The 27,549-nt window shown below is 39.2% G+C and overlaps 1 protein-coding gene across 5 annotated transcripts in view; it reads right to left on the reverse strand.

Moving 5' to 3' along the window:
* NTRK2 (neurotrophic receptor tyrosine kinase 2) overlaps positions 1-27,549 on the reverse strand; it is a 369,930-nt gene that overhangs the window by 301,555 nt on the left and 40,826 nt on the right. For all 5 annotated transcript variants that reach the window (XM_059924515.1, XM_059924514.1, XM_059924516.1 and 2 more), the window contains exons 6-8: positions 13,305-13,441; positions 12,654-12,786; positions 9,899-10,204 (exon numbers count right to left, since the gene is read on the reverse strand). In XM_059924515.1, coding sequence (XP_059780498.1) covers positions 9,899-10,204; positions 12,654-12,786; positions 13,305-13,441 — 576 coding nt within the window. The remainder of the gene's footprint in view (positions 1-9,898; positions 10,205-12,653; positions 12,787-13,304; positions 13,442-27,549) is intronic.

Here is a 27,549-nt window from a genome sequence, read left to right on the forward strand (position 1 = left end):
GCCTTTTCTACCAAATTCACCATCAAAACCATTAGGTCATGTCTACACTTTCTGAAAAGCACTATATTTTCCTAGTTTCATTGTCCCAGATGCATGAGAAGTATTGTCATTTCACTTTCATTGTCAGGATCAGCCAAATTTAGTGCAAGATTATGAAACTCACAGAAAGGCAATGTAGGAGGAACAATAATGGGTTTTTTTTTTTCTTCCCTACCATACTGTACTATGTCTGATGAGGACCTACTCATCAAAAGAAAGAAATGCCTCTTTCTGTACGAAGGTTTAGGAGGCCTGCCATGTGGACAGATGCACAGACCTGGACTTTATGAAAAGCCAGGGTCACATTACTCCAGCTGACCCCAGCTTATCAAGCAGATTATTTTGCTTCTAGCAACTTCTCAGTCAAGCTAACCTCCACTGAGGTTTACACGTCAATAGCACAGTAGTTATTAACATCATTTTAAATGCAGACACAGGAAAAAAAAATCACCATTTCCTTTTCGGACTTTTGGCAATGGTCAGATTTTGAAGATACCCTGTCATTTTAAAGTCTAATTTACTTAGTTTAAATTCATTCATTATGTACCATTATATGCTAAAGGTAGGAACCGCTGTTGGAGATAATCAGGATTAAAAGGTGAGTGAGAGGGCTTCCCTGGTGGCGCAGTGGTTGAGAATCTGCCTGCCAATGCAGGGGACACAGGTTTGAACCCTGGTCTGGGAAGATCCCACGTGCCACGGAGCAGCTGGGCCCGTGAGCCACAATGACTGAGCCTGCGTGTCTGAAACCCGTGCTCCGCAACAAGAGAGGCCGTGATAGTGAGAGGCCCGCGCACCACGATGAAGAGTGGCCCCCGCTTGCCACAACTAGAGAAAGCCCTCGCACAGAAACGAAGACCCAACACGGCCATAAATAAATAAATTAAAAAAAAAAAAAAAAGGTGAGTGAGAAAAGACAAACACGAGCTAGGAGGGAAAAAGCCAGTGAAAAGAGAATGAATGAAAGATAAATGCACTTGAGTAATGCACTTGTCGTGGAGATTTGAGAAGGGTTATGTTTCCTTAAAGACTATCCGAGTAGCTCTGTTTAAGTAAGAAATCTCAGACAGAGGTAGCAGAGGTGGCCTCAAGACCTAATGCTTCATGTTGGGAATCTCCAGAATAAAATATGGACTTCCTGGAACTCCCTTAACCCACTGACATTCTGAACAAGCAGCAGGCCATCTCTACCTCCATCTCTACCTCTGCTCACTCAAGAGCAGAAGCTACACCAACCAAAACCAGACGAGTGTCAATGTCTGCTTGTCTGATGTTCAAGCACTATCTTCCCCAAGAGTCTGCTGAGCATCTCCAGGTGCTACACTCACTAGTATCTCGTTCTCTTTTTTTTAAATTAAAACAATAAGAATAGCAACCATTTATTTGTCCTACTTCTTCAATTTGGGCAGCACTTAGTGGGCTCCACGTGATGTTGACTGGGGCAGTCCAGCTGGGACTGCAAGATCCAAATTGGCTTCCCTTCCCTCCATGCCCCTCGGCTGGTATGACTGGGACAGCTGGGGGCTGGCTGGGCTTCTCTCCGTATCTTCGTAATCCTCCACGACCTCTTTCCCAAGGTTGGTGCTTATCTCCAGCCAACCTAAAGTCTAGACTCAGAACTGGCACAGTGTTATTTCTGCCATTTGCTATTGGCCAAAAAAAGTCAAAAGGTCAACCAAAACTCAAGCGGAGGGAAAAAGGACTGCTTCTCTTTATGGTCTGAGAAGATGGGTGCAACAAATTCTTCTATTTCTGTCAGTACCTCGTTCTTGACCCAAGGCATGTGGTCAGGAATTATGGGAAGAGGACTAAGGTCCAGAGCACAGCCTGAAATCTGAAATGCCCCAAGTGAAAAGAACAATGGAAACTGTATTACAACCACACACACACTCCTGACAAAGCTTCGTATTCAACATGCCATGTCTGCACCTGCAAGAGACAGACCCTTTGGGCATTTAGGCTTCTAAACATGGATGATAAAATCATTTTGCTCCCCTCAACAATATCAAACCAAAGCACTCCGCCATCCTCTTAATTCCATGCTAAATGACTTAACACCAGGACCTGTTTACTTCCATTTTCTAATCTCATTTATAGCTGGTGAGTAAATCTTATGACTTTATATAAATCTTCATGAGAAAATCTTTATGACTTTTTAACTGTAAAACTCTACAGTAAAAGGAAAAACACATTTGTAGGATTAAAAAAAAATTGTGGGAAGATAGGTAGCTTGACCAGAGGGTTCACTTTCCATTCTGCTCTAAAGATAAAAATAATAGTGGAGGCCAGGAGACACATCTGTTTCTTTCCTTTAAGCTTTTCGTCTCTCTCTAATGCTCTAAAAAAAAAAAAATTTTTAAAGACTTTTCTTGCAATTCTTTTTGCAGACTCTTTTTAGTGTGATCTTAAAAAATATTTCAAAGAATTCCATATGATAAAGGCATAGCAAAAGATTTGTTCTTTTCAAATAAACTGCCCTTGCTTTGTCAACAGTGTTTCCTAACTCAAGGCAGTCTGCCTTTTGATTTCCAGATCCTTCTCCTCTTCCCTGTCTAAATGGCAGGCTGAACTCGGGGCCTGAAAACGTCGGGGGTTCGGACGTCTGGGTTTTCTTTCTGGCTGAACCACTACTGTGCCATGAAGCACTGGGAGCCTCTTCTCATTTTTCTGTAACAAAGGAGTCTTCATCCGACAGAAGAGGATAATGGCATTGGCTTGGCAACTCCTCAGGAGCTTCAGGAGGCATAATTAATTAACATTAGTACTCTTGAGACAAAAAGAGCTATTTAAGTATAAATCTTAATTATCATGATTATTATGAGTCTATAGCTGAACCATACCCTTCTCCGTTTTTAAGGCAGAAAAGCAGGTAAAACTTTCTGTCCTTTCACTCCCAGGACAAGACATGGGTCCTGACAAATGGCCTTAAGAACAAGTAGTGGGGGGCTTTATATTTTCTTAATGTGTAACATTTGGAGAAATTTCCCCACCGCACATTCTTTGGCTTAAGTACACCAAATCTAAACCGGCCAGTTCGAGGGCAATTCTAAGTGCTGTAGAGAGCTCTAGTTCATCCAGACGTCATGAATCTTTGGATAAAACGGCACAAATGAAAAGCTGTGGGGAAAATTCTTCCAATATTTATAGTTTGCTCCTGACGTGCATTTTGCATAGGAGGCAACTGCTCCCGAATTAGGCAGCATAAGTCATTGACTCCCACTGCTTGTGTGAATGAGCATTCTTGAGCTGTGACATTCTTCCTGAATGAGTGGGCCTTAAAGGCACTCTTTATGTACAGCCTAAAGAATGGAGAGCTTTAAAACCCGGGTGTTTTATCATCTAGTGCTCTGGCTAGGCTTGTTCCAAGCCTAAAGTATTAATCATTTGAGTAATGATTTCAACAAGAGAATCTACTCTTAAGCAATCAACGTGTTCACGTTTACAGTAATATCTGACCTTGAAAATTCTTAGAACTTGTGCTATCTAATCAGAAGATGCTAGCAAAGGCTCCAGGTTTCTTCCTCATGGCACTCACAAGCAATCTCTCTGCCATGAATTTCTGCTTAGAATTGTGCTTAAAATGTACCCTCACCACTCCTAGTCTCCACTCAGTCTCCACTCACACATTCGTGTTCATGAAGGGACTTCTCTATAGGTGGGATTGAATTCCAGTGACATCCACATAATGGATCAATTTCATCTTAGACAAGTCTTATTTTTGACCGGTAAGCTAAATAGGATACAGCAGAATCTTCAGAGAATCCTCAGATAACCCCATGCTTTCTATGTGTGTGCCTGCACTGCTGTCTCTACTTATTCACTCTCCCAAGCCTCCTTAAGCCATCCTACCTTTTGCCAAGCCCAATTAGAGTGCATCTCTGTGCACCAACTATTCCATATTTTTATCATTATTGCTGGTTAATACCCTTGGAGAGTCAGTGAGGTAACCTCGATGGATGCCTGACCAGTTCTTCCAGGGCTCACACACCCCCCCCCCCACCACCACTGACCCTGGCTAGGTTCTGCAGAGCAGAAGCGAACTACCCTTACTACTCAAAGTGTGATCCATGGATTTTGAGCACCATCTGGGAGCTTGTTAGAAATGCAGACTCTAAGCCCTTCTCCAGACTCATGGCATCAGAATCTGCATTTAACAGGACCCCCAGGAGATCTAATTGCTCATCAAAGCTTGAGAAACCCTGGTTTACAACTCCGTGGCAAGTTTGACCAAAGTCAAAAGGCCCCAGTGGACATAAATGATAGTAATTTTTTCAGTGAAGCATAGAGCAAACCTAAATATTGAGGGGCGAGGGCAGCGACTGCAGAAAATATTAGGGGTAAGGGCAAGAGGTGTGTTTTGTCCCCAGTGGCACATGTCTGGACCCCACTCCAAATGGGGAGAGGGAGGAGAGAGCTTAGACACCTGAGAGAGCTCACATTCACCCACCCTCTCTAGGAGCCCGACGCTGACTTAGTCTTCTCCTGAAAGGGCCAAGTCTAGAAAGCTCATGTAGTCAGGGGGCAGAGTCTGGAGGTCCTCTTCTCTGGGCAAGCCCAAGCCTCTAGATGAGGGAGGACATCTCTCTTTTCTGAGAGAAAAGCGGTTCTGGTCAGCAAGCTTCTTCCTAAAGGCTACAGAGCATAAGCACAAAGGGATGCGAGGATGGGTACCTTGTCATTATGCCCTCACACGTCCCTCAGGAGAGGACCACACCGAGCTCCTCCCTGTGCTGGGTCAGGTAGCCTGAGGGCACTCCCAGACACGCGCATCTTCACAACCACCTTCTAAGGAGGTGCTAGAACCCTACATTTTACAGAGAAGCAACGCTAGGTTCAGAGGTGGTAAGAAAATCACTCAAAGCCACACAGGTCGTGAAAGACAGAACTCTTCTGTGAATCAGATCTGAGTTCCAAACCCAGCCCCTTCCCCCTGTGCCAAGCTTCCTTTGGAATAATGAGGAGAGGGGGAAAACTATGCCTAAATTCCAAGCTCAGACACCAGATATGAATGAGTCATTTGGATCAACAGCAAGAGACAGGAGTTATCTCATTAAAAGTAAAATTTTTGAGGTTCTACCTATTCCACTTAGTTTTTCTGTTCAACGGCTTCCACAGAAAGAGAACGTTCGAAGGGGTGCTTAATTCTTTATTGCCTACAATTTCTGCACACCTTCAGCTGAATAGCTTTCCTTCCTGCCTTTCATGAGTAGATCCTGCCCAATAGCGGGACAGGGACATCCCTGGGAATTAGAAGCCAGGGTGAAGACCACCACCAACAGAAGCAGGGGACAGAAATGAAAGCCCAAGTGTTTCTTCATCTTTTATCATTTTATGGGTGGTTGCAGTGTTTTCTATTATTGGGAGAAAGGGCTTTGTTTCATTGCCTGTTGGTGGGTAGCGCAGCGCCCTCTGTTTGTTAAACCTCCAGAGAGATCTGACAAATTGTTCAAAATCCTAGGATTCTAGTACAACAGGATGTTAAGCAAGACTCTCCTGCCTTAGTAACCGACACCAAAGTGAACATGAGACACTCACAGGCTGAATTCACAAAGGAAATGGCTGAGAACTGAATCCATTGTCCTTTGAAACATCTGATTCACGCTGAGACTTCAAAAGGTCCCAGAGAGGAGAGAAAAAGGAAGGACTTATAAAGAAGTTTCTTTGGGGAGAAGTGTTGCCATCGTCAGCACCCCAGCATGGGGCTTCCACTGGCTGTGCTTGAGGACGTGTCCTGTGTTCTCTGTAGGCGAAAGGCTCAGAGGACAAGCGTCTGGCTCTGCCAGAGAAGGCTCAGGCCACCTGTGTGGTACGTTTGGGTTCCACCTGTACACCCAGAAATGTCAGGACAAGGGATCACTAGGGTTCCCTGTGGACCAGATGGAGGCAGCCCAGTAGGAAGTCTGCACGGGGAGTCCAGAGGGCCAGAGGGACCCCAAAAGCACAAAGCTGCATTCCTGGGTGCTGAGGAAGGAGGTGCTTCCAGCAGCCAGAACCGAAATGCATTTATGTCGTGGGAACTGCAGGAGAGGGGGCTGCAGAGAGAGGAATCTCCACAAAGGTCTCCAGGAAACAAGATCGGTGAATCGGCATTGAACACCGCCAGGTCCCAAGAGCACAGAGCCGCCAGCCAGCACACTTTCCCCGCCCTCTGTCCCCCTAGCCCAACCCCTCCACCTCATTAGCGAGCTCCAGCCCCCGCCCCCATGCTGCCAGCCCGAACCGGGAGGGGAGAGGAGACTGACCCTCAAAGCAAGTCCAGAGTTGGTTTCTAACTCAGAAGAGACATCCTGTTTCTCAGTTGAGATTTTGTCTGCAACCTCAAGTGACCAAAGGATTGTCTGTTACTCAACAATGAGCCAAAAAATCTTACTTGGGTCAGAGCTCCCATCCAGACCAGTGACTCTCACACTTGGTTGTACATTGGAGTCACTGGGAATCTCAAAGATGAAAACTGCCAAAGCCGGAGCCACTGAATCAGAATTGCCAGAGGTGGGCCCCAGGAATGTGTCTTAAAAAATGAAATAAGATAAAACAACAATTAAAACTCGCCGGTTGATTCTAACGTGCAATATAGAGTGCGAAGCTCCTGCTCTAGGAACCCAAGAAGGTTACTCTTACTGACTAAATTGCAAAGGGCCGATGGAAAACCAAAACAAAATGAAATTAATTTGACTGTCACCAGTTGTGCTCTTCCGCGTGTTAGAAAGATAAACACCACCGTTCTCTAGATTGCACTGCACGTCGTGCTTTAGACACAACTCGAAACTGACCAGAGCAGAGTTCAGTTCTAAGCATGGGATCCGAAACAATCGATCTAGTGTTTGAAGTTTGGGAAAGGCTTTCCTCCCTTTCTCGGTTGCTACCCAGGCTGCCAGTGATGATCAGATAGAAAAAGCACTGGCATGGTACCCGGGTCCTGCTGACATCCGAAGACCTCATAACACCTGTCCCTCCTCACGGCACCCTGGCTGGGGCTGGTGTCTGGTGTCAGACTCTGCAAGGTCCCATGGAGAGACGTTATATGGGGATCTTTACTGCCTTCCTCCCAACCTCACACGTGATCGATGGCACCCTCTTGGCCCGGCTGATGCTGGCTCGGTGTCTCTCTGCCCCATCCTTGCTCCAAGTGGAAAGCAGAGTGTCTGCCACCATATCCTGCGTTTCCACACCGTGCTGTGCGAGAGGCAATCGGAACTGTCACTAGGTTCAGTCAGCCATCCTCTTCCATGCTCACCCAGCATTTCTTTTATCAGGGACTTTTTGTTTATTTGTTTTTATTTCTGTTTTAATTTCTTTCAACACGCTTCATTCTCTATCTCCAAATAGCCAGTGAATTCCTAAGCAAAGTGACCATTTCACAGAAATCTCAGTTCTGAGCTGAATGAGGAACACACACGCCCAAGGATGAAAGAGCAGCCATTTTAATTCTTCTGGCTTCATACGGTGATGCGACCAGCTTCACAGGGATCCCAGGCTGCCTGCTTCCTGGGAAGTCCAGAAATTCCCAGTGTGAAAAAAGGGGATCTCATCAAAACAACTAGGAAAAAAAAGTAGCTGAAACTTCTTATCATAAAGATTTGTGGGAGCTAAACTTCTTGAGCAATTACTATAAGATGACAGCAGAAATATTGAAGGGCTATAAATCCAAATGTGACCTGATGTCCTTAACTTGGAATGTACATTTAGACCAGCAGGGAAATTACATATATATATATGCTATTTGTCTATTTTCCTTTAGTTTTAAAGAGGGTTAAGAGGAAAAGAAATCAATTCTAAGAAAAGCCATTATCTGTGGGTTACAGCTACAAATCTCATAAATGCCCACAAAGATTCTATCACACAAAGCCAAGTAAGGTCACACTCTAATTGGCCAAACTGGTTTATGGCCCATATGGGCCATTTATATCCACTATCACCCAGGGCCAAGTCTCTTTCATTTCCACTTTCATTTATTACTCTTTGATAGCTGGTCCTTGAGTAAATACTTAAAAAGAAAAAAAAATCAGACTTTTCTAAAAGCCGTATTTACATTGAAAATCTGATAAAAAGGAATAAATGAACAAGAAAATGGAAAAAATAAAAAGGAGAGAAGAGAACATCTTTATAAAATGTGGCTTAATTTTTGTTTTAGATAAATAAATATTTCCTTTTAAGGGAATATTTGAGAGACTCCAAGATATTCTTATGCCAGAAAACCATTCTTTCCCATCACTAGCTAAGTTAAAACTAACAAAAGTGATCGATAAAAATGAGGCCACAGAGATAAGAGGAGTTAAGCTCTACCAAATATTGGTACCATACAGAAATGTTCAAAAGAAAATACATCAAAATCCTATCTAAAATAGAAGCTACTGGCTTTACACTGACAGAACAGTGCTCATATCAAAGCACACAGACCACTTCTAAAACTTTTCAACACCAGACCTTCACCCTGGAATCAAGTTCACCTCCAGCTGTTTCAAAAGTCAGTTGTTGGTGAAATTCACATAAAGTCTGAAGTTTAGTTAAGAGTAACGTACCAATGTCAGTTTCTTAGTTTTGACAAATGTAAGTAATGCAAGATGTTAGCATCAGGGAAACAAGGTGAGGCGTATCTGGGAACTCTGGATACCATCTTTGCAACTTTTCTGTATATTTAAAATTATTCACAAATCAAAAGTTTATTTAAAAACAGACAAAAAACACTTGTCCCAAAAGCAGAGTCTCTGGATTTAACTATAAAGCTGTTATCCCTCCAAACATGCAGGAAAAGGAACATAGCAATCTAGCGATTTACTACAGCAAATGTAGCCAAGCAACTGAACTCTCAATTAAGAGGAAGATTTAATGAAACAGACAACAACTGCCAGGGTGTCTGGGTAAGTCATCCAAACATAGCTTGTTCTATGTGCTCCTGAAAAGCTGTTTGTAAATCAAACTTATATAATTCAAATCACATTTTGAGCACACTGAGGAAGCCTGTGCATTTAAAAAGCTGTTGAATAAATACCAGGATAACAGGAAGATGTATTGTGTAATGAGAATTATTGCATTCTCGTTTGGTGAAGGTGGCTTGCAGCCATCGCCTTTGTCCATGTGGCTGCCCTGCGAGCCACACTAGTACATGCTGCCCAAGCAGCCCCGACCCCATGGGCCTCCAAGTTTCTATTTTCCCTTCCCCTCTGCAAGGCTCTTTTTGTGTGGCTTTGATTAACTCGGGGCTGTTACGGTGAGGAATTCTAATCATGTACAGGTCCCAGTATCCAAACACAGGGCTCAGTCTCTACAATAGTAGCAGGTATTTGGGCAACACAATCAAGCAAGTAAGAATACTTCACTGAGCAAGAGTATCTGGAGGAGGTAATTCCCCCCCACTGAAATTCTTCTGCTGACCATGTACCGGACTCCTGATGTCAGCCATCCTTTTCCCAACCCAAACCATTGGTCAGATTGGAACTTTTACCACTCCTAGAAAAACAATTCAGGATCCCATCAAAGGATGCCACAACTCAGTCAGCCCAGGTAAGCAAAACATTCCACGACACTAGTTTCTCATCCATGGATGAGAGAGCAGGATTCTGAGTCCCAAATGGATAAGGGACTAGAAAATATATCTTAACTAGTTCATGAGCCAACCAAATACAGTTCGCCCACTCACAGATTTGTTTGGGTTTTGCCATTGTGGGTACACAATCTCATGTAACACTCGAGAGAAAAATAATGTGTGTTTATCAGAGTATTGTTCAAAGTTATTCATCCCCATCACCTCCATGGCAAGAGTATGAATCCCTGCCCCTGGACTTGGCTTTGGCATGAGGTTGTCAGTAATTGAGTGATACACCCTATCTTCCCCCCAGATGCAAAATCATCAGGTACTCACCGTCATCGATTCCAGGCCAGCCCATGAAGTGTGCAGAAATCTGTTTCTCATCCTTCCCATACTCATTCTTGGCTACTAACTTGTAGTCCCCATTGTTCATGTGAGTGGGATTATCCAGCTGGAGGCAGCCGTGGTACTCCGTGTGATTGGTAACATGGATTTTAGTACAGATGTATTTGGATTCATTCAAAATTGCCCCATTATAGAACCACTGAAGCGCTGGTTTGGGGTTGCCTTTCACAGTGAATGGAATGCACCAGTGGTGGTCTGAGGTTGGAGATTCGAGAAATGTGATAGTTGGAGCAACTAAATTGAAAAAGAGAGAGTTAATAGCATCAGAAAGCTCAGAATTCTCCCCATCTCCAGATCTCTGTGTCATCAATAGGGGATTTTTATTCAACCATTGTTTGGTTTAAGAAAACACATGACCCACAACTCTGGAATCCATCAATATTTTGTATCATCATCAAGGTTGATTTAACTTCTACAGAGAGCTTCAGAGAGACTCCTTTCCCTGCTCTGCTTAAAGCCCATGCATTGTAGTCATTTTCACATCTATTCAGTGGGAGAACCAACTCCAAACAGATCCCTGAGATTTCTGACAGTGGAAAGCATTCATTTGAAGTTGGCTTTGGTTTCTAATATATATGCCTTTGATACTATGGAGATTAATCACCAAAACATTGAGGAACACTTTTTTTACAGGACTTCACTAAATAATACAAATAACGACAAAAATGACTTTGGAAATCTTGCCTGAAGCCCTGATCTTGCATAACTTTTCTAAAACAAATAAAACTGGTCAATGCAATGAATGTTGCTACCGATGTTGATTGACTATTATAAAGTCTGATTAATTGATAATATTTTTTGCCGATGGTCAATAGGAAACTCTTTTTAAAAGCACTACTTTTCATTACATTACAGCCCATTTTTGCTGGAATTGGAGATATCAAAGCTTTGATCCTTTAAATGTCTGAGGTCCTATCTAAACCTGAACAAACAAACTAGAGATTATTTTAACCTGAAGTATAAAGCACGTTATTCTTAGGGGAAACAAACATTATCAAGTAGCATCTTTAAACAGAGTACTTATCCTGAGTGAAGGTATTTAAAATCCCTCATAATTGTTTATTTTTATGTGGTCTGACTTTGATAATTATAAAATCAAGGACTGGAAAAGACCTTTGAGACCTAATAGCATCATTTTTCAGATGAAGAAACCCAAGGGCAATAAGGTTAAGTGACTTGGTCAAGGTTACTGAGTGAGGAAAATCTGGAACAGGAATCCAGATCTCCTAATACCTAATCCAGTAGCCCTTCCCCTCCTGCACTGCTTCCTGGTTGTATACGTTCATCCCACAAAGTAGGGGAAATCATAGCCTGCTAACAAATACACTCTGAGTGGGATCACTGCAAAGGATGTCTCAGTTGCTAATATTCTTAATCACTTATTCCTTCTACTTGTTATCTAAACTTTGATAGACAAGGCCAATTCTCCAGACCATGGAGACTACATAGATATTAACCTAAACTGAGAAAAATTTGAATGGGAGTGCCCTTACTTATAGGTCTGTGTTACAAACACAAGGACCACGATGGGGCAGGGACAATACTTACCTTCCTCCTACCAGCCCAGGTGCCCATGCCTAGGCCTCACTTTTTCCTGTCACCACACTCAAATGAGCTTTATGTGAGGTGTTGACTTAAGGACATAAAGTTGGAAACTGGTTGCATGTGTTTGGGGATGACATTGACTTCAAGCTTCCATGTGGGTCAAAATGATGAGAAATTATGAGTCCAGGACCTTCTGGGCATCGGGGTAGTATTGACAGTGACAAAAGGTTGGTGATTTCAATCATTCACTCCAACAATCACATACGGAATGTGTGTTATAAGTGAATGTTAACCAGTGTATCAAACCTTGTGCCTACATGTGTGTAATGCATATTCATACTTACACACATGCACACTCGTGTTTTTCTCATCCAAATCCTAATCCAAACAGAGTAAAACCTTGTTACTTTATACCATGGCAGCTCAGAATTTCCACTCGTGAAGATTATGTATTTTTTACTGAATACGTACACCGTTCACACTGAATGCAACAATCTGGAATGTTAAGTTATACGTTGTATTGCTTATAATACTGGAAAATAATGCACATATGCTTAAGAAACATTAATATCGTATGTCTTCAGTAGAGAGAAATTTAAAACAGTTATAAAAGTTTTTTTGCAGGTGATAATAATTTTCATTCATTTAAGTAGGACTCCTCCAATTCCCCACAGAAGCTTGATGTCAAACAAATGGGGTATTTTTTTTTGTATCAACAGTATAATTAGGTGTTTGTGAACAGCCAGCTCAGTACTTTAGGTATCACAACTTGAAAGGTTCATATTGTTTTTACAGAGAAAAAAAATTTAGAAACTGGTTTATCAGAATTTAAACTACAACTTATTAACAAAAAGAGGATAACCAGCTCAAAATATGTTTTATCAAGGCAAGACAGGGGAAGGCACAAGAGGACACGCTTAAAATCAAAAAAGAAGCTTAAAGATAACGTATGAACAAGAGAGATTAGAAGAAATAGGACAAGTGAAAGGGGCTGATAATATTTCTTAATTAAGGATACACAAAACACTGCATATACTTTTTTAATGCACTAAAGCAGCACCCAGAGTGCCCCAACCACAAATGTAGGTGTATCCACAATCATCTGCTATTAAAAACACATGCTGATCTGATTACGTACAATGTACAGTGAGGTTGACAGAATCTTGATCTTCTCCTACAAGATTTTCTGCCACACAAGAGATTTGCTTTCCACTGTCATCAGATGAAATGTTAGTTATCCTTAAGGAGCCCTGTGTGTGGCTTGTTTCATTCTACAAATGAATTAACAGACAAAAATAATCTTGATTAGGAATGAACCCAAAGTAACAAGATTTGGGGTTTCTTCCCCTAACTGCAGAAAATCATCTATAACATTAGAAAAAAGTTTCTAGCTTAATCAGGCTTAGGCAAAGGAGTAAATCAGAAGCTATTCTATTTCTCTAGATTTCAATTATTTAATGTGTGAAGTTGATTTAATCCTTGAATTCCTACCTACTTTCCTCCGAGGGAAAAGACCACAAGGAGAGTCACTCACCTTGCTCACAGTGACATAAAAAGCTTACTAGAGACCTACAGACTTTCCAATCTATGGGGTATAAATAACTAAAATGCAACCTGCATTAGCCTTTGTTAAGTAAGAATAGTTAGAAAGTAAATGCACAGCAAAAACTCATTGTAAATCTCTCTATGTGGCCCTATCAAATATTAAATGATTTTCACTAGGTTAATACAATCTCAAGTTCTGAGACACTTTCATCTCTATGAATGCACAGTCAAACACAAGCCTTACCATGTGCTTGGAAACCAGATTACCAACATCCCAGTATAAATTCGGAACTGGATCGCCTGCAACACTACAAGTTAATGTGATAGACTTTCCCTCCTCCACAGTGAGGTTAGGTGCAGCCAAATTTGCTGATGGCAAACCTGTGCAGCAAGGAAAGTAAAGGAAGACATATACAGATAGTTAGATGCATTATCAAAATAACAGCAACAAGTTGAAAACTCTTTCTGCTTCAAACTCAATAATTATTTACTTTCTGAGACTGATTTATGTTGATCTGAAAAAGTGCCAGATTGATGAGCTTTACAGATTTGATGTGAACTAAAAGATATGTGATGAGATCTGAAAATAAATCTTGCACATTTCTTAAAAATATCATTGCAGAGTAACCTTTTATTTTTAAAAACCCCACTAGTTTATAGAGCTATGTCTTCTAGCTCTTGTTCTGTTTTACAGTTATCAATCCAGTTGTTTGCACATAAATAGTCATTTTATCTGTAGATCATCTTACTTTTCCCGGTTTCCTCTCTTCCATTTTTTATAGTCAAGGACAAAAGGGTGGGAGGCATCTACAATTTTTGCATAAATCCATTTTTTGCATTAAATAACTCATAAATCTAACTCACTACCAGAACTAGATTTTGAAAGAGACAAACTATGATTTTGAAATATAGGTTTAAAAATCAGACCTACATTTTCAAAGAGTCCAACTATGGAAGTCGGTTTCAGAGCATTTTTCAAAGACATGAAGCTTGAACCATAACAGCATTAGAATGTTTCAAAGCTATATAAATCATAGTTAAATATTATAGGTAAAATTGGTCACCCTATATGATATGATGAAAAAAGTTATATGGATCGTTATTCCAATGAAAAGTTCTTTTTTGGAAAAACCCTGAGAAAGTATTTGTTATCAGATGAAATTCTGATGCTTATAAACATTTCTTAATATTTCAGGACAGCATCATTTTTATACTTTGATATTTCAAAAGCCAGCTCCTCTTTATTAATGCTATCACTTCATTAAACTATTACACCATTTGGAGGTTTATACTGCTTTTAACCATAGTATTTTTAACATGAAGGTGGGTCTCAGAATGCATCATGTCCTGCCAGTCAAGCAAGCCCCTCCCTTGGTATCAGAGACTCTGCTTAGGACTATATTCACCCCAACAGCTGTGTTCCATGGAACTATGACCCTCAGGAGGAACCCAGAGGTCAGAAAAGGCAATTCATTTTCAACGGCCATTAAACTGCAATTAATCTGCCCACCTAGTGGTATCTGACCCGTCATCTTCACCATACTATGCATAAATCCTTCTCTTACAATGCAGTCCTTACTGACAAAGCCATTATTATTTATTACTGAAACTACACTATAGCAAGACTTATACAGTATATGTCTCATGGTATTCCCACCATTGATAGAGGACTTCCCAACAAGATCTGGCTTTCAGTGGCTGGTGTGACTTCTTCAGAACCCTTCCTTCCTGCCAGCATCCAATAGAGAGCAATGTTATATATTTCACGGGGTTTCAAACAGCCCCCTAATACTCTGAGTTAGACAGGGCAATGAAGTGTATACAAATGATCAAGAGGCAGTGCAGTTAACCGGAATGAACACTGGGTCAGGAGTCAGGAACCCTAGACCCTAAATCTGGCACGTACTGTGTGACCTTGGGTGAGTCATTTCTCCTCTCTCAATGTGTTTTCTTCTCTGTAAAATTACACTGTTCAATTAGAAGATCTAGCTCTAAAATTTTCTAACTCTAATATCTGATGACAACTTCCATAACAATTAAGCTTCCCAATGTAAGAAGCATGCCATGGCAAGATATAAGAAATAAACTTATTTTTTTAAAAATCTCCTTGAAGCCAGTGGTATGATCTAGGTGACTTTTTCAAAATATGCATTTTTTAAATCAAAATACATAGTCACATAGTTTAAAAAGTCTATAATTCTACAAAACTTGTTATATAAAACACTCAAACTACCTCTAAGATCAGAAACAAGAGAATGATGCACACTCTCACCACTTTTATTCAACATAGTATTGGAAGTCCTAGCCACAGCAATCAGACAAGGAAAATAAATAAAATATATCTAAATTGAAAAAGAAGAAGTAGAACTGTCACTGTTTCAAGATGCATGATACTATAGGTAGAAAATCCTAAAGATACCATCAAAAAACTACTAGAGCTCATCAATGAATCTGATAAAGTTGCAGGATACAAAATTAATATACAGAAATCTGTTGCACTTCTATACATTAGCAATGAACTATCAGAAAAAGAAATTAAGAAAAAATTCCATTTACAATTGCATCAAAATAATAAAATACCTAAAAATAAATCTAACTAAGGAGGTAAAAAACCTGTACTTGGAAAACCATAAGACACTGGTGAAAGAAATTGAAGACACCACCAACAGATGGAAAGATATATGGTGCTCATGAATTTGAAGAATTAATATTGCTAAAATGACCATACTACCCAAGGTAATCTACAGATTCAGTGCAATCCCTATCAAAATACAAATGGTTTTTTCACAGAACTAGAACATATAATTCTAAAATCTGTATGGAAATACAAAGGACCCCAAATAGCCAAAACAGTCTTGAGAAAGAAGAACAAAGCTGGAGGTATCATGCCCCCTGATTTCAAACTACATTACAAAGTTACAGTAATCAAAAGAGTATGGTACTGGCACCAAAACAGACACTTAGATCAATGGAACTGAATAGAGAGCCCAGGAATGAATCCACACTTATATGAGCAGTTAATCTACTACAAAGGAGGCAAGAATATATAATGCAGTAAAGACAGCCACTTCAAAAAATGGTATTCAGAGAACTGGACAGCTACATGCAAAAGAATCAAAGCTGGACTACTTTCTCATACCATGAACAAAAATAAGTTCAAAATGGATTAAATACTTAAATGTAGGACCTGAAACCATAAAACTTCCAGGAGGAAGCATAGGCAGTATATTCTTTGACATTGGTCTTAGTAATGGTTTTTTGGATATGTCTCCTCAGAAAAGTGGGGGAAAAGCAAAAATAAACAAATGTAACTCCAACCAACTTAAAAAACTTTTGCACAGTGAAGGAAACTATCAACAAAATGAAAAGGCTGCCTACTGATCGGGATAAATATTTGCAAACTATATATCTGATAAGGAGTTAATATGCAAAATATACAAAGAACTCATTCAACTCCACATTAAAAAAAAAAAAGAATCAATTAAAAAATGGGCAGAGGATCTAAATAAACATTTTTCCAAAGAAGACATACAGATAGCCAGCAGGCACATGAAAAGTGGCTCAACATCACTAATCATCAGGGTGCAAACCAAAACACCCTGAGATATCACCTCACACCTTTCAAAATGGTTATTATCAAAAAGACAACAAATGACAAGTGTTGGCAAGGATGTGGAGAAAAGGGAACCCTCATGCACTGGTGGTGGGAATGTAAATTGGTGCAGTCATTATGGAAAACAGTATGGAGATTCCTCAAAAAATTAAAAATAGAACTACATATGATCCAGCAACTCCACTCCTGGGTATGTATCCAAAGAAAACAAAAACACTAATCAGAAAAAATACCTGCACTCCCATGTTCATTTCAGCCTTATTTAAAATAGCCAAGATATGGAAGCAACCTAAGTTCCCATCAGTGGATGAATGGATAAAGAAGATGTGGTGTATATATTCAGTGGAATATTAGCCATAAAAAAGAATGAAATCTTGCCATTTGAAACAACATGGATGGACCTAGAGAGTATTATGCTAAATGAAATAAGCAGACAGAGAAAGACAAATACCATATAATTTCACTTATAGGTGGAATCTAAAAATCAAAACAAATTAACAAACATAACAAAACAGAAAGAGAGTTACAGGTACAGAGATCAATCAGGTAGTTACCAGAGGGGAGAGGGGTGGGGGAGGAAAGAAATGAGTGAGGGAGATTAAGAGATACAAACTTCCAGTTGCAAAATACACACAGGTATTAAATGTACAGTGGGGAATATAGTCAATAACTATGTAATATCTTTGTATGGTGACATATCATAACTAGGCTTAGCATGGTGATCATTTTGAAATGTACAGAATACTGAATCACTATGTTGTGTACCTGAAACTGAGTGTTGTAGGTCAGTTATATTTCAAAAACAAACAAACAAACAAGCAAACTCATAAAAAAAGAGATCAGATTTGTTGCTACCAGAGGTTGGGTGGGGGGGGGGGGGTGGAAGGAGAGGAAGTTAGATGAAGGTAGTCAAAAGGTTCAGACTTCCATTTATAAGTAAATATTAGAGATATAATGTACAACACAGGGAAAACTTTTTTCCATTTCTTTAATTTTGTATCGATATGAGATGATGGATATTCACTAAACCTATTGTGATAATTTCATGACGTATGTAAGTCAAATCATTATGCTATACACCTTAAACTTATACAGTACTGTATGTCAGTTATATATCAATAAAACTGAGAAAATATAAAAACAACTACAAACCCAGGGAAAAAAAAGAAAGAAAAATATTCAAACTACTATGTGAAAAATAGTACCCATGTGGCACTATTTCCTATTCCCAGAAGCACTCATTTCACCTCTTTTAACTTCTTTGGGTATTGATCTCTATATCACTAAATATCATGCTTATATTGCTACTTCTTGTTTTTTCTGTTTTAACATTATCTACTGACCTCTCACCCTGGAAGGTGAGAACTAGGCTCATGTTCACACAGAAAGCCAGCTCTCCCCACATGCCCATACCACACTCACACTATACTGTCTTCATATCTTACCATCTGCTATGAAGTTTTGTTGTCTAAATGTACAATAAAGTTTACTATAAATACATAAACTCTACAGACAGCTGAACCATTGTGTGTAATAGTTATCATATTTTATCAAATTTAAGACAGCTTTAATTATAGGACACAACACTATAATATGTACCACTACGAAAGGGAAAAAAAATGATGCCAATTCAACTATGATGTGATGCTTTCTCTCACCACTTAGCTCTCCTATTATTTGGAGGCTGGACCTTCTGGGTGGCCTATCGTTTTCAATCTTTTCTCTCCTATTTTCCATCTTTTTGTCTATTTGCTCTATTTCTGTCATACTTTTAGTCTTTCCAAGGCTTTTTGTTGTTGTTCCTGAATGGTCTTCTATTTTTTTAACACCATGTGTTTGTTTCATAGATGCAATATCTCTGCTGATGTCTAATATCTATGAAATATTAATTATAATTTCTTGTGAATTTTTCTTCTGTCTATATCAACTTTGTTTCTGCAATTTTTTTTCTTTCTCTCTGTTTTGTGTTTGTCTTTCATATTATAAGCTTTTCTCAAACAGTTGGTGATCCTTTGCTGTTCTTTAATCTTTTTTTTTTTAATGTAGATTTTATTTTATTTATTTATTTATGTGGTTGCGCTGGGTCTTAGTTGCAGCAGGGGGGCTCCTTAGTTGGGGGTCGCTGGCTCCTTAGTTGTGGCATGTGAACTCTTAGTTGCGGCATGCCTGTGGGATCTAGTTCCCTGACCAGGGATCGAACCCAGGCTCCCTGCATTGGGAGTGCAGAGTGTTAACCACTCCACCACCAGGGAAGTCCCTGTTCTTTCATCTTTAAGAGTGGAGTAATAGAAGCATTGCACATTTATTAACTGTCAGCATCACTAGGGCAGTATTACTGGCCTCTGTAATGGGTACCACCTGGTGTCAGTATCATTAAATCCTTTTGGGGATGGGATTGATGAAATTATTCAGATAATTCTCTTCCAGTGTACTGTTTGGAAGAGGAAGAAGGCTGGAAACACAGGTTTTCCTGGCTATCAGAACGCAGAACGTTCCTATGAAACTTTCTGTAAGACGAAATGACATAAAGTAAAGAAGTACCTCAGGACAACTCCTTCTAACAGATGCACAGAATAAATCAAGATAAAGCACAGATTCTCACAGACACAGTCAAAGCTATGGCGGCGTGATGATGAGATGCCGAGTGTAGTTCCCAGGAAGGAGCTTAGTGGTGCCCCCTCACTGCTTGGGATGTGGGCTGCCTCTAAACAGCTCCACGTAAAACAAACGCTGAACGCTATTTTTGCTTTTCACCTTTTTTAGGAGAAGCAAAAATCCTCTTCCGATTTCTTTCAGAAAAGCGAAGTGGTGTAAAGAAAACTTCCAAAAATTGGAGGATATCTGTGTCAAAACTCAGTTGTATGTAAATCCATCATTCTCTCTATGGCTCTCACAGCCTCAACTCTACCTGGAATTCCTCTTGGCCTTTGTTTTATCCTCTTTAGAGAACAAACTTCCAGTTTTTACACCTGAGATGTATTGAACAAAAATCTTTCAACCACTCTCCTGTGTTCGGTGTTACCTGTTCTCTTACTTCCTGAGCCTTGCAGTAGTTCTGCAATATACACCAAGCTTTCCTCTTGGCTTTCCCCATTGCCAACTTGGTAACCAGCATTCTCAGTCTTTAAGTCAGTCATGACTCATCCATCTACTTTCCAATTGCAACTACAGAAACACAAAGCTTTGTTGACTCCTCTCCCATTCTCTTGTATTTATAGATTTATCTGGCTGAATCTGGAGAAACCATGGAGCCAGGGCTTGCCATGGTGCTTGCTCTGGAGGTATGAGCTCCCCCACCAGCAGACTCTACCAATGGAGCTTGGTGACACCCTTCCTGTCACCTCGAATATAAACCGATGGTGTAAACTTCCACCTTTTGTAAATGTATCTAAAAGTGTGGAAATTCTAAGCAGAAAAGAAGTTAAAATAAAGAGAGACTCAGCAGAGAATGCTATGCTATAATCTTAATCTCCCCTGTAAAATCTAATGTAGTTTATTTTTTCCTTCAAGCCTAAGTTTACGTGATTAACATTTCTAAAAATGTCTGCTTAATTATAGTACTAGCAATAACATTTATGGGGCATTCACTGAACCAGAAACTCTTGTCTAGTACTTTACATTTTTGTTTTATTTAATTTAATCCTTACAACCAAGCTTGAAGTTAAGTATTTATCCTCATTTAATTAATAAAGAATGTGAGGGCTTCCCTGGTGGCGCAGTGGTTGAGAGTCTGCCTGCCAATGCAGGGGACACGGGTTCGAGCTCTGGTCTGGGAAGATCCCACATGCCGCGGAGCAACTAGGCCCGTGAGCCACAACTACTGAGCCTGCGCGTCTGGAGCCTGTGCTCCGCAACAAAAGAGGCCGCGATAGTGAGAGGCCCGCGCACCGCGATGAAGAGTGGCCCCCGCTTGCCGCAACTGGAGAAAGTCCTTGCACAGAAACGAAGACCCAACACAGCCAAAAATTAAAAAATTTTAAAAAAAAGAATGTGAGTTTTGGAAAAGTCAAATACATCTTCCAAAGTTGCCCAACTACCTAGGAACTGAACTCAAAGATCAAGATGTTCACCACTACAATATACTACCTTCCCAGACTGTAATATCCATTTTGGCACAGACTATAAATACCAATACATATCCATAATCTAGGAATTTGGTTCATTAAAAAAATAATTACGTGTCTATCTGTGAGAGAAGAGTGAGTCTCCTTTATTTATAGAGAAATTGTATCACCCTGTCATAGCAGTTTCCAAAGGAATCTGTGCAAAATTGGCCAAGTCTAGATCTTTTAAATGTAAAGTCTTCCACAAATGAGTAAGCATCTGACTCACGTTAATTCTACAGCATTAATAGGCTGGTCAAAGATTCAATAATGGAAAAAACAATCTGTACTTGAAATACCACTTGAGGTTTAATTAGCACAATAAAAATGAATTGGGGAGCATGAATAGCCAAGGCAGGATAAACCATTTGCCAGGCACTACTTCCTGGCTTAATAAGATTTGAAATCAGCACAAGTACAGAGCAAAGCTCAGCAATGTCTCCAAGAGCTTCTAGCACTATGGTAATGGGATCCTGACTTAAGTATCAGGGCTGTCTTCCTTTACACGCTGGGAAACCTCATTGGAGATCAGAGAAGACAAGCTGCCCGGACAGACAGACACCTCTGAGGCATGGAAGAGCCCAGTAAAGGACGCAGCTGATCAGTGTATGGGTTAAGGCCCTAGACAGACAGATGTGGGTTAAAGCCAACCCCTACTCATTAGTTGTTTACTCATGATGCTTGGTAAGCTTTCATTTCTTCAACTGGAAATAAGGATACTAACGACATCTACTTTCTAGAGCTTTTAGGATGCCTAATAAGATAATATGGAAAATATTTCAGATGAGGTCTAGTGCATATTAAGTCCTTAATAAACGTTAGCTATTAATGTTATTACCAATATCAATATGGACATTTAGCTTTAAATATATTTTACATCTGAATTTATACATGTGTATATCTGATATCCTGTCAAATTACTTCAAGTAAAAATAACAAAGCCATAACACGATATCACAAAGAAATGGTATGTACTCAAACAACCTTGAAGACCATAAGATCAATGGAAGTTAAATGGTTCTTTTCGAGCAGGAATTCTTAGAGCTTTTAACATAGTAATGTGCACAGTGAACGTCCAGAGTTACAGAATTTTCTATATTTTTTTCTTTAACCTTGGGTTTTTTTTCCTACACAGAGCATCTCAAGGAATTAGAGTTGCACAGAACATAGAGTGGGGAAAGTTTGGTGGACTAGATGATTGCTCAGGCTCCTGTCAGGTGTAAGAATAATAGTTGTACAAGCAAAAACCCAATGAATAGTCCAACACCCATTGTCTAAACCCTTGCTACTCAAAGTGTGGTCTATGGAACAAGGGGTTTGTTGGAATGTGGAGACTCAGGCCCCAACCCAGACCTGCTGGAAAAGAAGCAATATTTTTAACAAGATCTGCTGGTGATTCATATGCACATTAAAGTTTGGGAAGCCCTGGTCTAAAGAAAGTCAGCCTTTTCACTGAATGGTTGATGATTTTCTGCTGAGGTCTACTGGCTGGTATGTCCTTTCCAACCATATCCAGGTCAACAGCCACTGACACTGGTCCATCCACTGGTGCACACTTCTTGAAAGTTGACCATATTGACTAGGCCCTTTGATCACTAATTCAAAGTATGCACGTTCTCCCTTCTTAATAATTGAGGAAAACTAACCTCTAAACTTTTTGAAATATTAACTTGGCTTTGCAATAAATGAGATGGGTCAAGTTTGGGTTTTATTTTTCAATATCCATCTGTAGGCCTGAGTTGTGTTCTTTTTCACCTCATTTTAGTAAGCCTGAGCTCTGTTCATTTCTTATTGGATCATCACTCCATGGGTATAAAAATATTCAAGTAAATTATGATTTTTGTCGGCTCTCTGTCTTCTCTCCACTCACTTTCTATCTTCTTGGCATATCTTCCCATTTTTGTGTCCCCTAAACATATATATTTCACAACCAGGAATGAAGCCAGAATGAGCCTGACCTATTTAGAAGTGGCTGCTTTACACCTGGTTGCAAAAATGACAGAAAATTAGCAAAGTGACTTTCCCAGCTCAAATGGGAAACTGTGCTTCTAGGCTTATGTGAGCCGTGTCATGACAATGACAGCAACCACAAAACTTCTAAACACAAAAATCTGAATAGCAGCTGACATGTTAGAAAAACGGCTTTATTTGCCTTTCTAAAAAGATAAAGAAAAGCACTGGTCCACTGTGTGGCTTGCTGTGTTTTAGTGGGTAAAACCTGATCTCTAATAAAAGAAAGCAAAGCAGTAAACTAGACTTTGTATATGCTTTTCAGAAAAAAAAAAAATCATCAATCCAGCTAAGATGCTAGGAAAACAATGTTTTTTACCAATCTAATTTATACATGGAGTATTAATACAGCATTTCATTTTAATCTTCCGTGAATGCTAACAAAACAGAATTACTATCCTATTTTCCTGGTTTAAAACAAAAGAAGGAGTATGTACAAATATGCTAAACAGACATGCATACCACAAATTATAGTGGAAACCAAAAGTAAATCTTAAAAATAAATCATTAACATCAGTTTACCTCAAAGAAACAGGCCTCTCCTCCTGGGCACCTGTGAACCAACCTTTCCCAACATAAATAATATTTTGTCGATGTGTTGTAAGGAGGCTCTACACTAAAAGTTTGAAGGTTGGAAAAGTGGAAAATTGAAATTGTCATTATAAATAAAGAAACCAAAGGCAAAGTTGATTTCAATCCATGGGACCATTAAGGGTGTTTTATATAGTAACTACATTCAACCCTCAACTGAATTGCCATCTTATATTCACTGTGGGACTAGCATGTTCTACGGTAGCTAGTTACCAGTAAAATGGGTTGACGGATTGTTTTGATTTGACCCAAAAGAATACTGCCTTTTAAATATATTTGTTGTCTGCTTAGAACAGAGCATATCATCCACTATTAACACTTCCTGAAGAAACTCTCTTCCAGAGATTTAAATCATAATTATAGTACAAAAAAATTAAAGTATAAAGTACACTGTTCTTTAATATGCCATCCAGCCAGGGGAAAAGATTGAAAGGTTTGTACTGCAAACCTAACTACTGAAGATCAACCAAATGTACAGGAATTGAGTACAAGAATTTAGAATATACAATGTTATAAATAATGTCATTGAAAAACACTAAAAGAAGTAGCAGGGGGGCGCAGTTGTTGAGAGTCTGCCTGCCAATGCAGGTGACACGGGTTCGAGCCCTGGTCTGGGAAGATCCCACATGCCGCGGAGCAACTAGGCCCGTGAGCCACAACTACTGAGCCTGCGCGTCTGGAGCCTGTGCTCCGCAACAAGAGAGGCCGTGATAGTGAGAGGCCCACGCACTGCGATGAAGAGTGGCCCCCGCTTGCCGCAACTGGAGAAAGCCCTCGCACAGAAACGAAGACCCAACACAGCCAAAAATAAAATAAATAAATAAATAAATAAATAATAAAATTATTAAAAAAAAAAAAAGAAGTAGTAGGAACACTTTTATCTAGAGTGATAAATCAGCACAGTCTGGAAAAATAGCCATTCTTCACTAACACTTGTGTGATTCAGTTTCTGTCTTCAGAACCACTGCTCATAGCACCCCTTTTTTTTCTGATTAATGTGGAAATTTTACATGAATATGTTTTGTTGCCTGGTAATTAATAAAGTTTTTCTAAGGTTAAAAAGGACCTGGTGGAGAAACAGACCACAACATGTTTCACAGCATGAATAAATTTACAGTAATTCACAGCAGGAGGGGCTGTTAGAAAAATATTGTGAGACATTTTGACTGTGCTGTTAATGGGATCGGGAATGGCACAGTTAAACTTCCCAGCCCTGCCTACCATGCTCGCTCAATCGCTAAGGGCAGAGGAAAAAGAAGAAAGGAGATTCTTTCAAAATGCAATGATGACAGGCATTTCAAAGGAAACTACAAAGTGCTAAAATACGGAATAATTTGGCTAGAATAATATAAATGTTTCAGTTATTTTTACTTAACTGAAATATCTGCACCATTATATCAAAAATCTGTTTCAATCTGATCACTAATATAATGTGGATCATGCATTAATTAATTGATCAATTCAGCAAACATTGATCAAGTGACTGTTATGTTCAAGGGATACATCAGGCACCATGGAGGAGATATTTTTGCTTATAAAATGTAGGGAATTTGTTCATCATATAATGCTTACATGATGAAATACTAAAAGGGGAATTTTTTAAAGAAAGCCCACCTTATAAAGGAATGAAATCCCAATAGCTCTTTTTTATGGAAATTAAAATATTACCAGTTGCAAACCAAATGCAATGGCCGTAGTTACTGGCAAATTGTTGGGTTTACAGTGATGAAATACACCAGACCATACTCTTATGAGTTACTTTTAGAGTTAGCTAACAAGTTTCATCAAAAAAAAGGTGGAAATACGATGAACTCCGTCAATCTTTGACTTAAACACAACAGGTATATTTTAAAAGTTTGCTGAGGGTGAGACCTAAAAGAAAGGCCAACTGACCACAAATCCATGTTTTAAACAAGACATCTAACTTGAAGACTTGGGGATATTATCCAACTTCTCCAACATGGAATTTCAGAGACAGAATTTAAATTCAACAATGTAGCATAATTTACTGCTCAATCTGCCTAACTTCTCTTAAAGAACCAAAGTTGGGAAACCATCAAGAGGAAAATTAATATATGACTAAGCCCCAAACTGAAGGCTCCCTCTCTCAACTCAAATCTCTAGAAATTAGGTTCATTTTTTTAAAAATCCAGAACCACGTTGGAAAATCAGAAGGTATAACTGTTGGTGGATAAGAACAATGAGAAACTCCTGAACAAGAGAAAGTGGGGAAATGAAATGAAAGAAAAACAGCACAGTTCCCAACAGACACATGAGTATGTGCCACACAAAACAGGGAAGCTGCTGGGCTGACCTGAGACTAGGGGTGGACGGCAGGGCAGGGTGGGGCCTCCCCTCCACTAAGCCACAGGGTCACTGGTTAAGAAAACAAGTAGAAGCACAGAGGAATAAACTTTCCACATCCTACCTTTGCCCTCCCACCTCAGGCACAGCATCCAACAACTGCTGCAGCTGCCCCCAAGTAGAAGCAATGAGTGCGGGAAGTTTACAGGAGAAAGTCAGTCATGCTAGGTACCCTAGAGATATGGTGAACCCCAGTATGGAAAAGCGTGTTTCAGTCATTAAAAAAAAAAGTCACTAGAGATTTCAGAAATTAAAAATCAATTGGCAGAAGGGAAAATTCAGTAGCTGGAGAAATAGCTGAAGGGCAAAGTAGTGAGTAAACAATTCTCCCATTATGCAGCACAAAAGGACAAGCAGATGGAAAGTATTACAGAAAGGGTGAGAGGTATGGAGAGAGGAGCCAGCAGTGTAAATAGCCATCTAAATAAATTAGAAAATTCTTCCAGAACTGAAGATGTGAACACTCATATTGAAAAAGTACACTGCATGTCAAACAAAATAAAATTTTAAGCATGCACACATGCCTAGTTATAGTGTAGTAAAATTTAAGAATAACATGGATAAGAAGAAAATCCTAAAAGCTTCTAGAGAAAAAGAAAAGCATAGGTTACCTATCAAGAAATAAGCATCAGACTGGCCTCAGGCTTCTCATCAGCAACAATGAACACATGGAGAACGTGGTATAATATCTGCAAAATTCTAAGAGGAAGTTATCTGGAGTCTAGAATTTTACACTCAGCCAATTCCAATGAGAAGAAAAAATACAGGCTGATTTTCCACTGGGCAAGAACGTGAATTTTATTTTTTTAATTTCTCTGAAAGAAATATTAGAAGATATACTCCAGCAAAAAGAAAAACCACTCTAAGAGGAAGTAGTGGAATACAAAAATCAACAATATACAGAGAAACAGTAAATCCTCAAAAACATCAAGTAACAGTCTAAAAATAAAATCTCATTACTTGAATTAGCTCTATGTGTATTAAATAAATTTAATTAATTAATTTTTTAAAGTAAATAAATAAAAATAAAAAATAAAAATAAAATCTCAGATGAGAAGGGAGGAGAAAGTAAAGGGAAGTAAAAGTATCTTTTCTCATCTTGTTGGGGGTTCTTTCTAGATACTTACAAAAAATATGTTTAAATATGTGTGGTAAATATTTTGGCACTGTATATTTACAAACAGAGAAACATAATTTATAACTTTCGAACAATTAAGAAAAAATAAAACAAAGAACACTGTCAGTGGAAGAAAAGGAAGGAAAAGGAATAACCTTGTAGAAAAATAGACAAAAGGTATAAATAGGCAATTCAATGGAGAATAATCACAATGTCTAATAAACATAGAAGATACTCAATAGCAACCAGGAAAATGCAAACTAAAAAGCAATGACATACCATTTTTTAGAGATACAAAAAATAAGAAGTTTGCTAATATCAAGGTATACTTTGCTGGGGTGGCTATAAATTGGTACAACCACTTTTTAATGTGCAAACCATATTAACCAAAAATTCTGCTTCCCGCTATGTACTCTAGAAAAACCTTCGCATCTGTATGTATGTACAAAGATCATGTATAAGGAGGCTGGTTGAAACACTTTTGTAGTAAAATGGGAAATGCCCATCAATATGGAAGATTTAACATAATCAAGATATATTCTACCATGAATAACACACAATAATTAAAAAGATATGATAGATCGATGGCTTCTGACCTGAAATGGTCACAAACAAGTAAAGATTAGCTTTATGTGTAAATGTAGGAAATTATTTTTGCAACAAAATGTATCAATAGTATATGTGCAATTAT

The sequence above is a fragment of the Balaenoptera ricei genome, chromosome 6 (genome assembly GCF_028023285.1).
Source record: "Balaenoptera ricei isolate mBalRic1 chromosome 6, mBalRic1.hap2, whole genome shotgun sequence".
In the NCBI taxonomy this organism is placed as follows: Eukaryota; Metazoa; Chordata; class Mammalia; order Artiodactyla; family Balaenopteridae; genus Balaenoptera; species Balaenoptera ricei.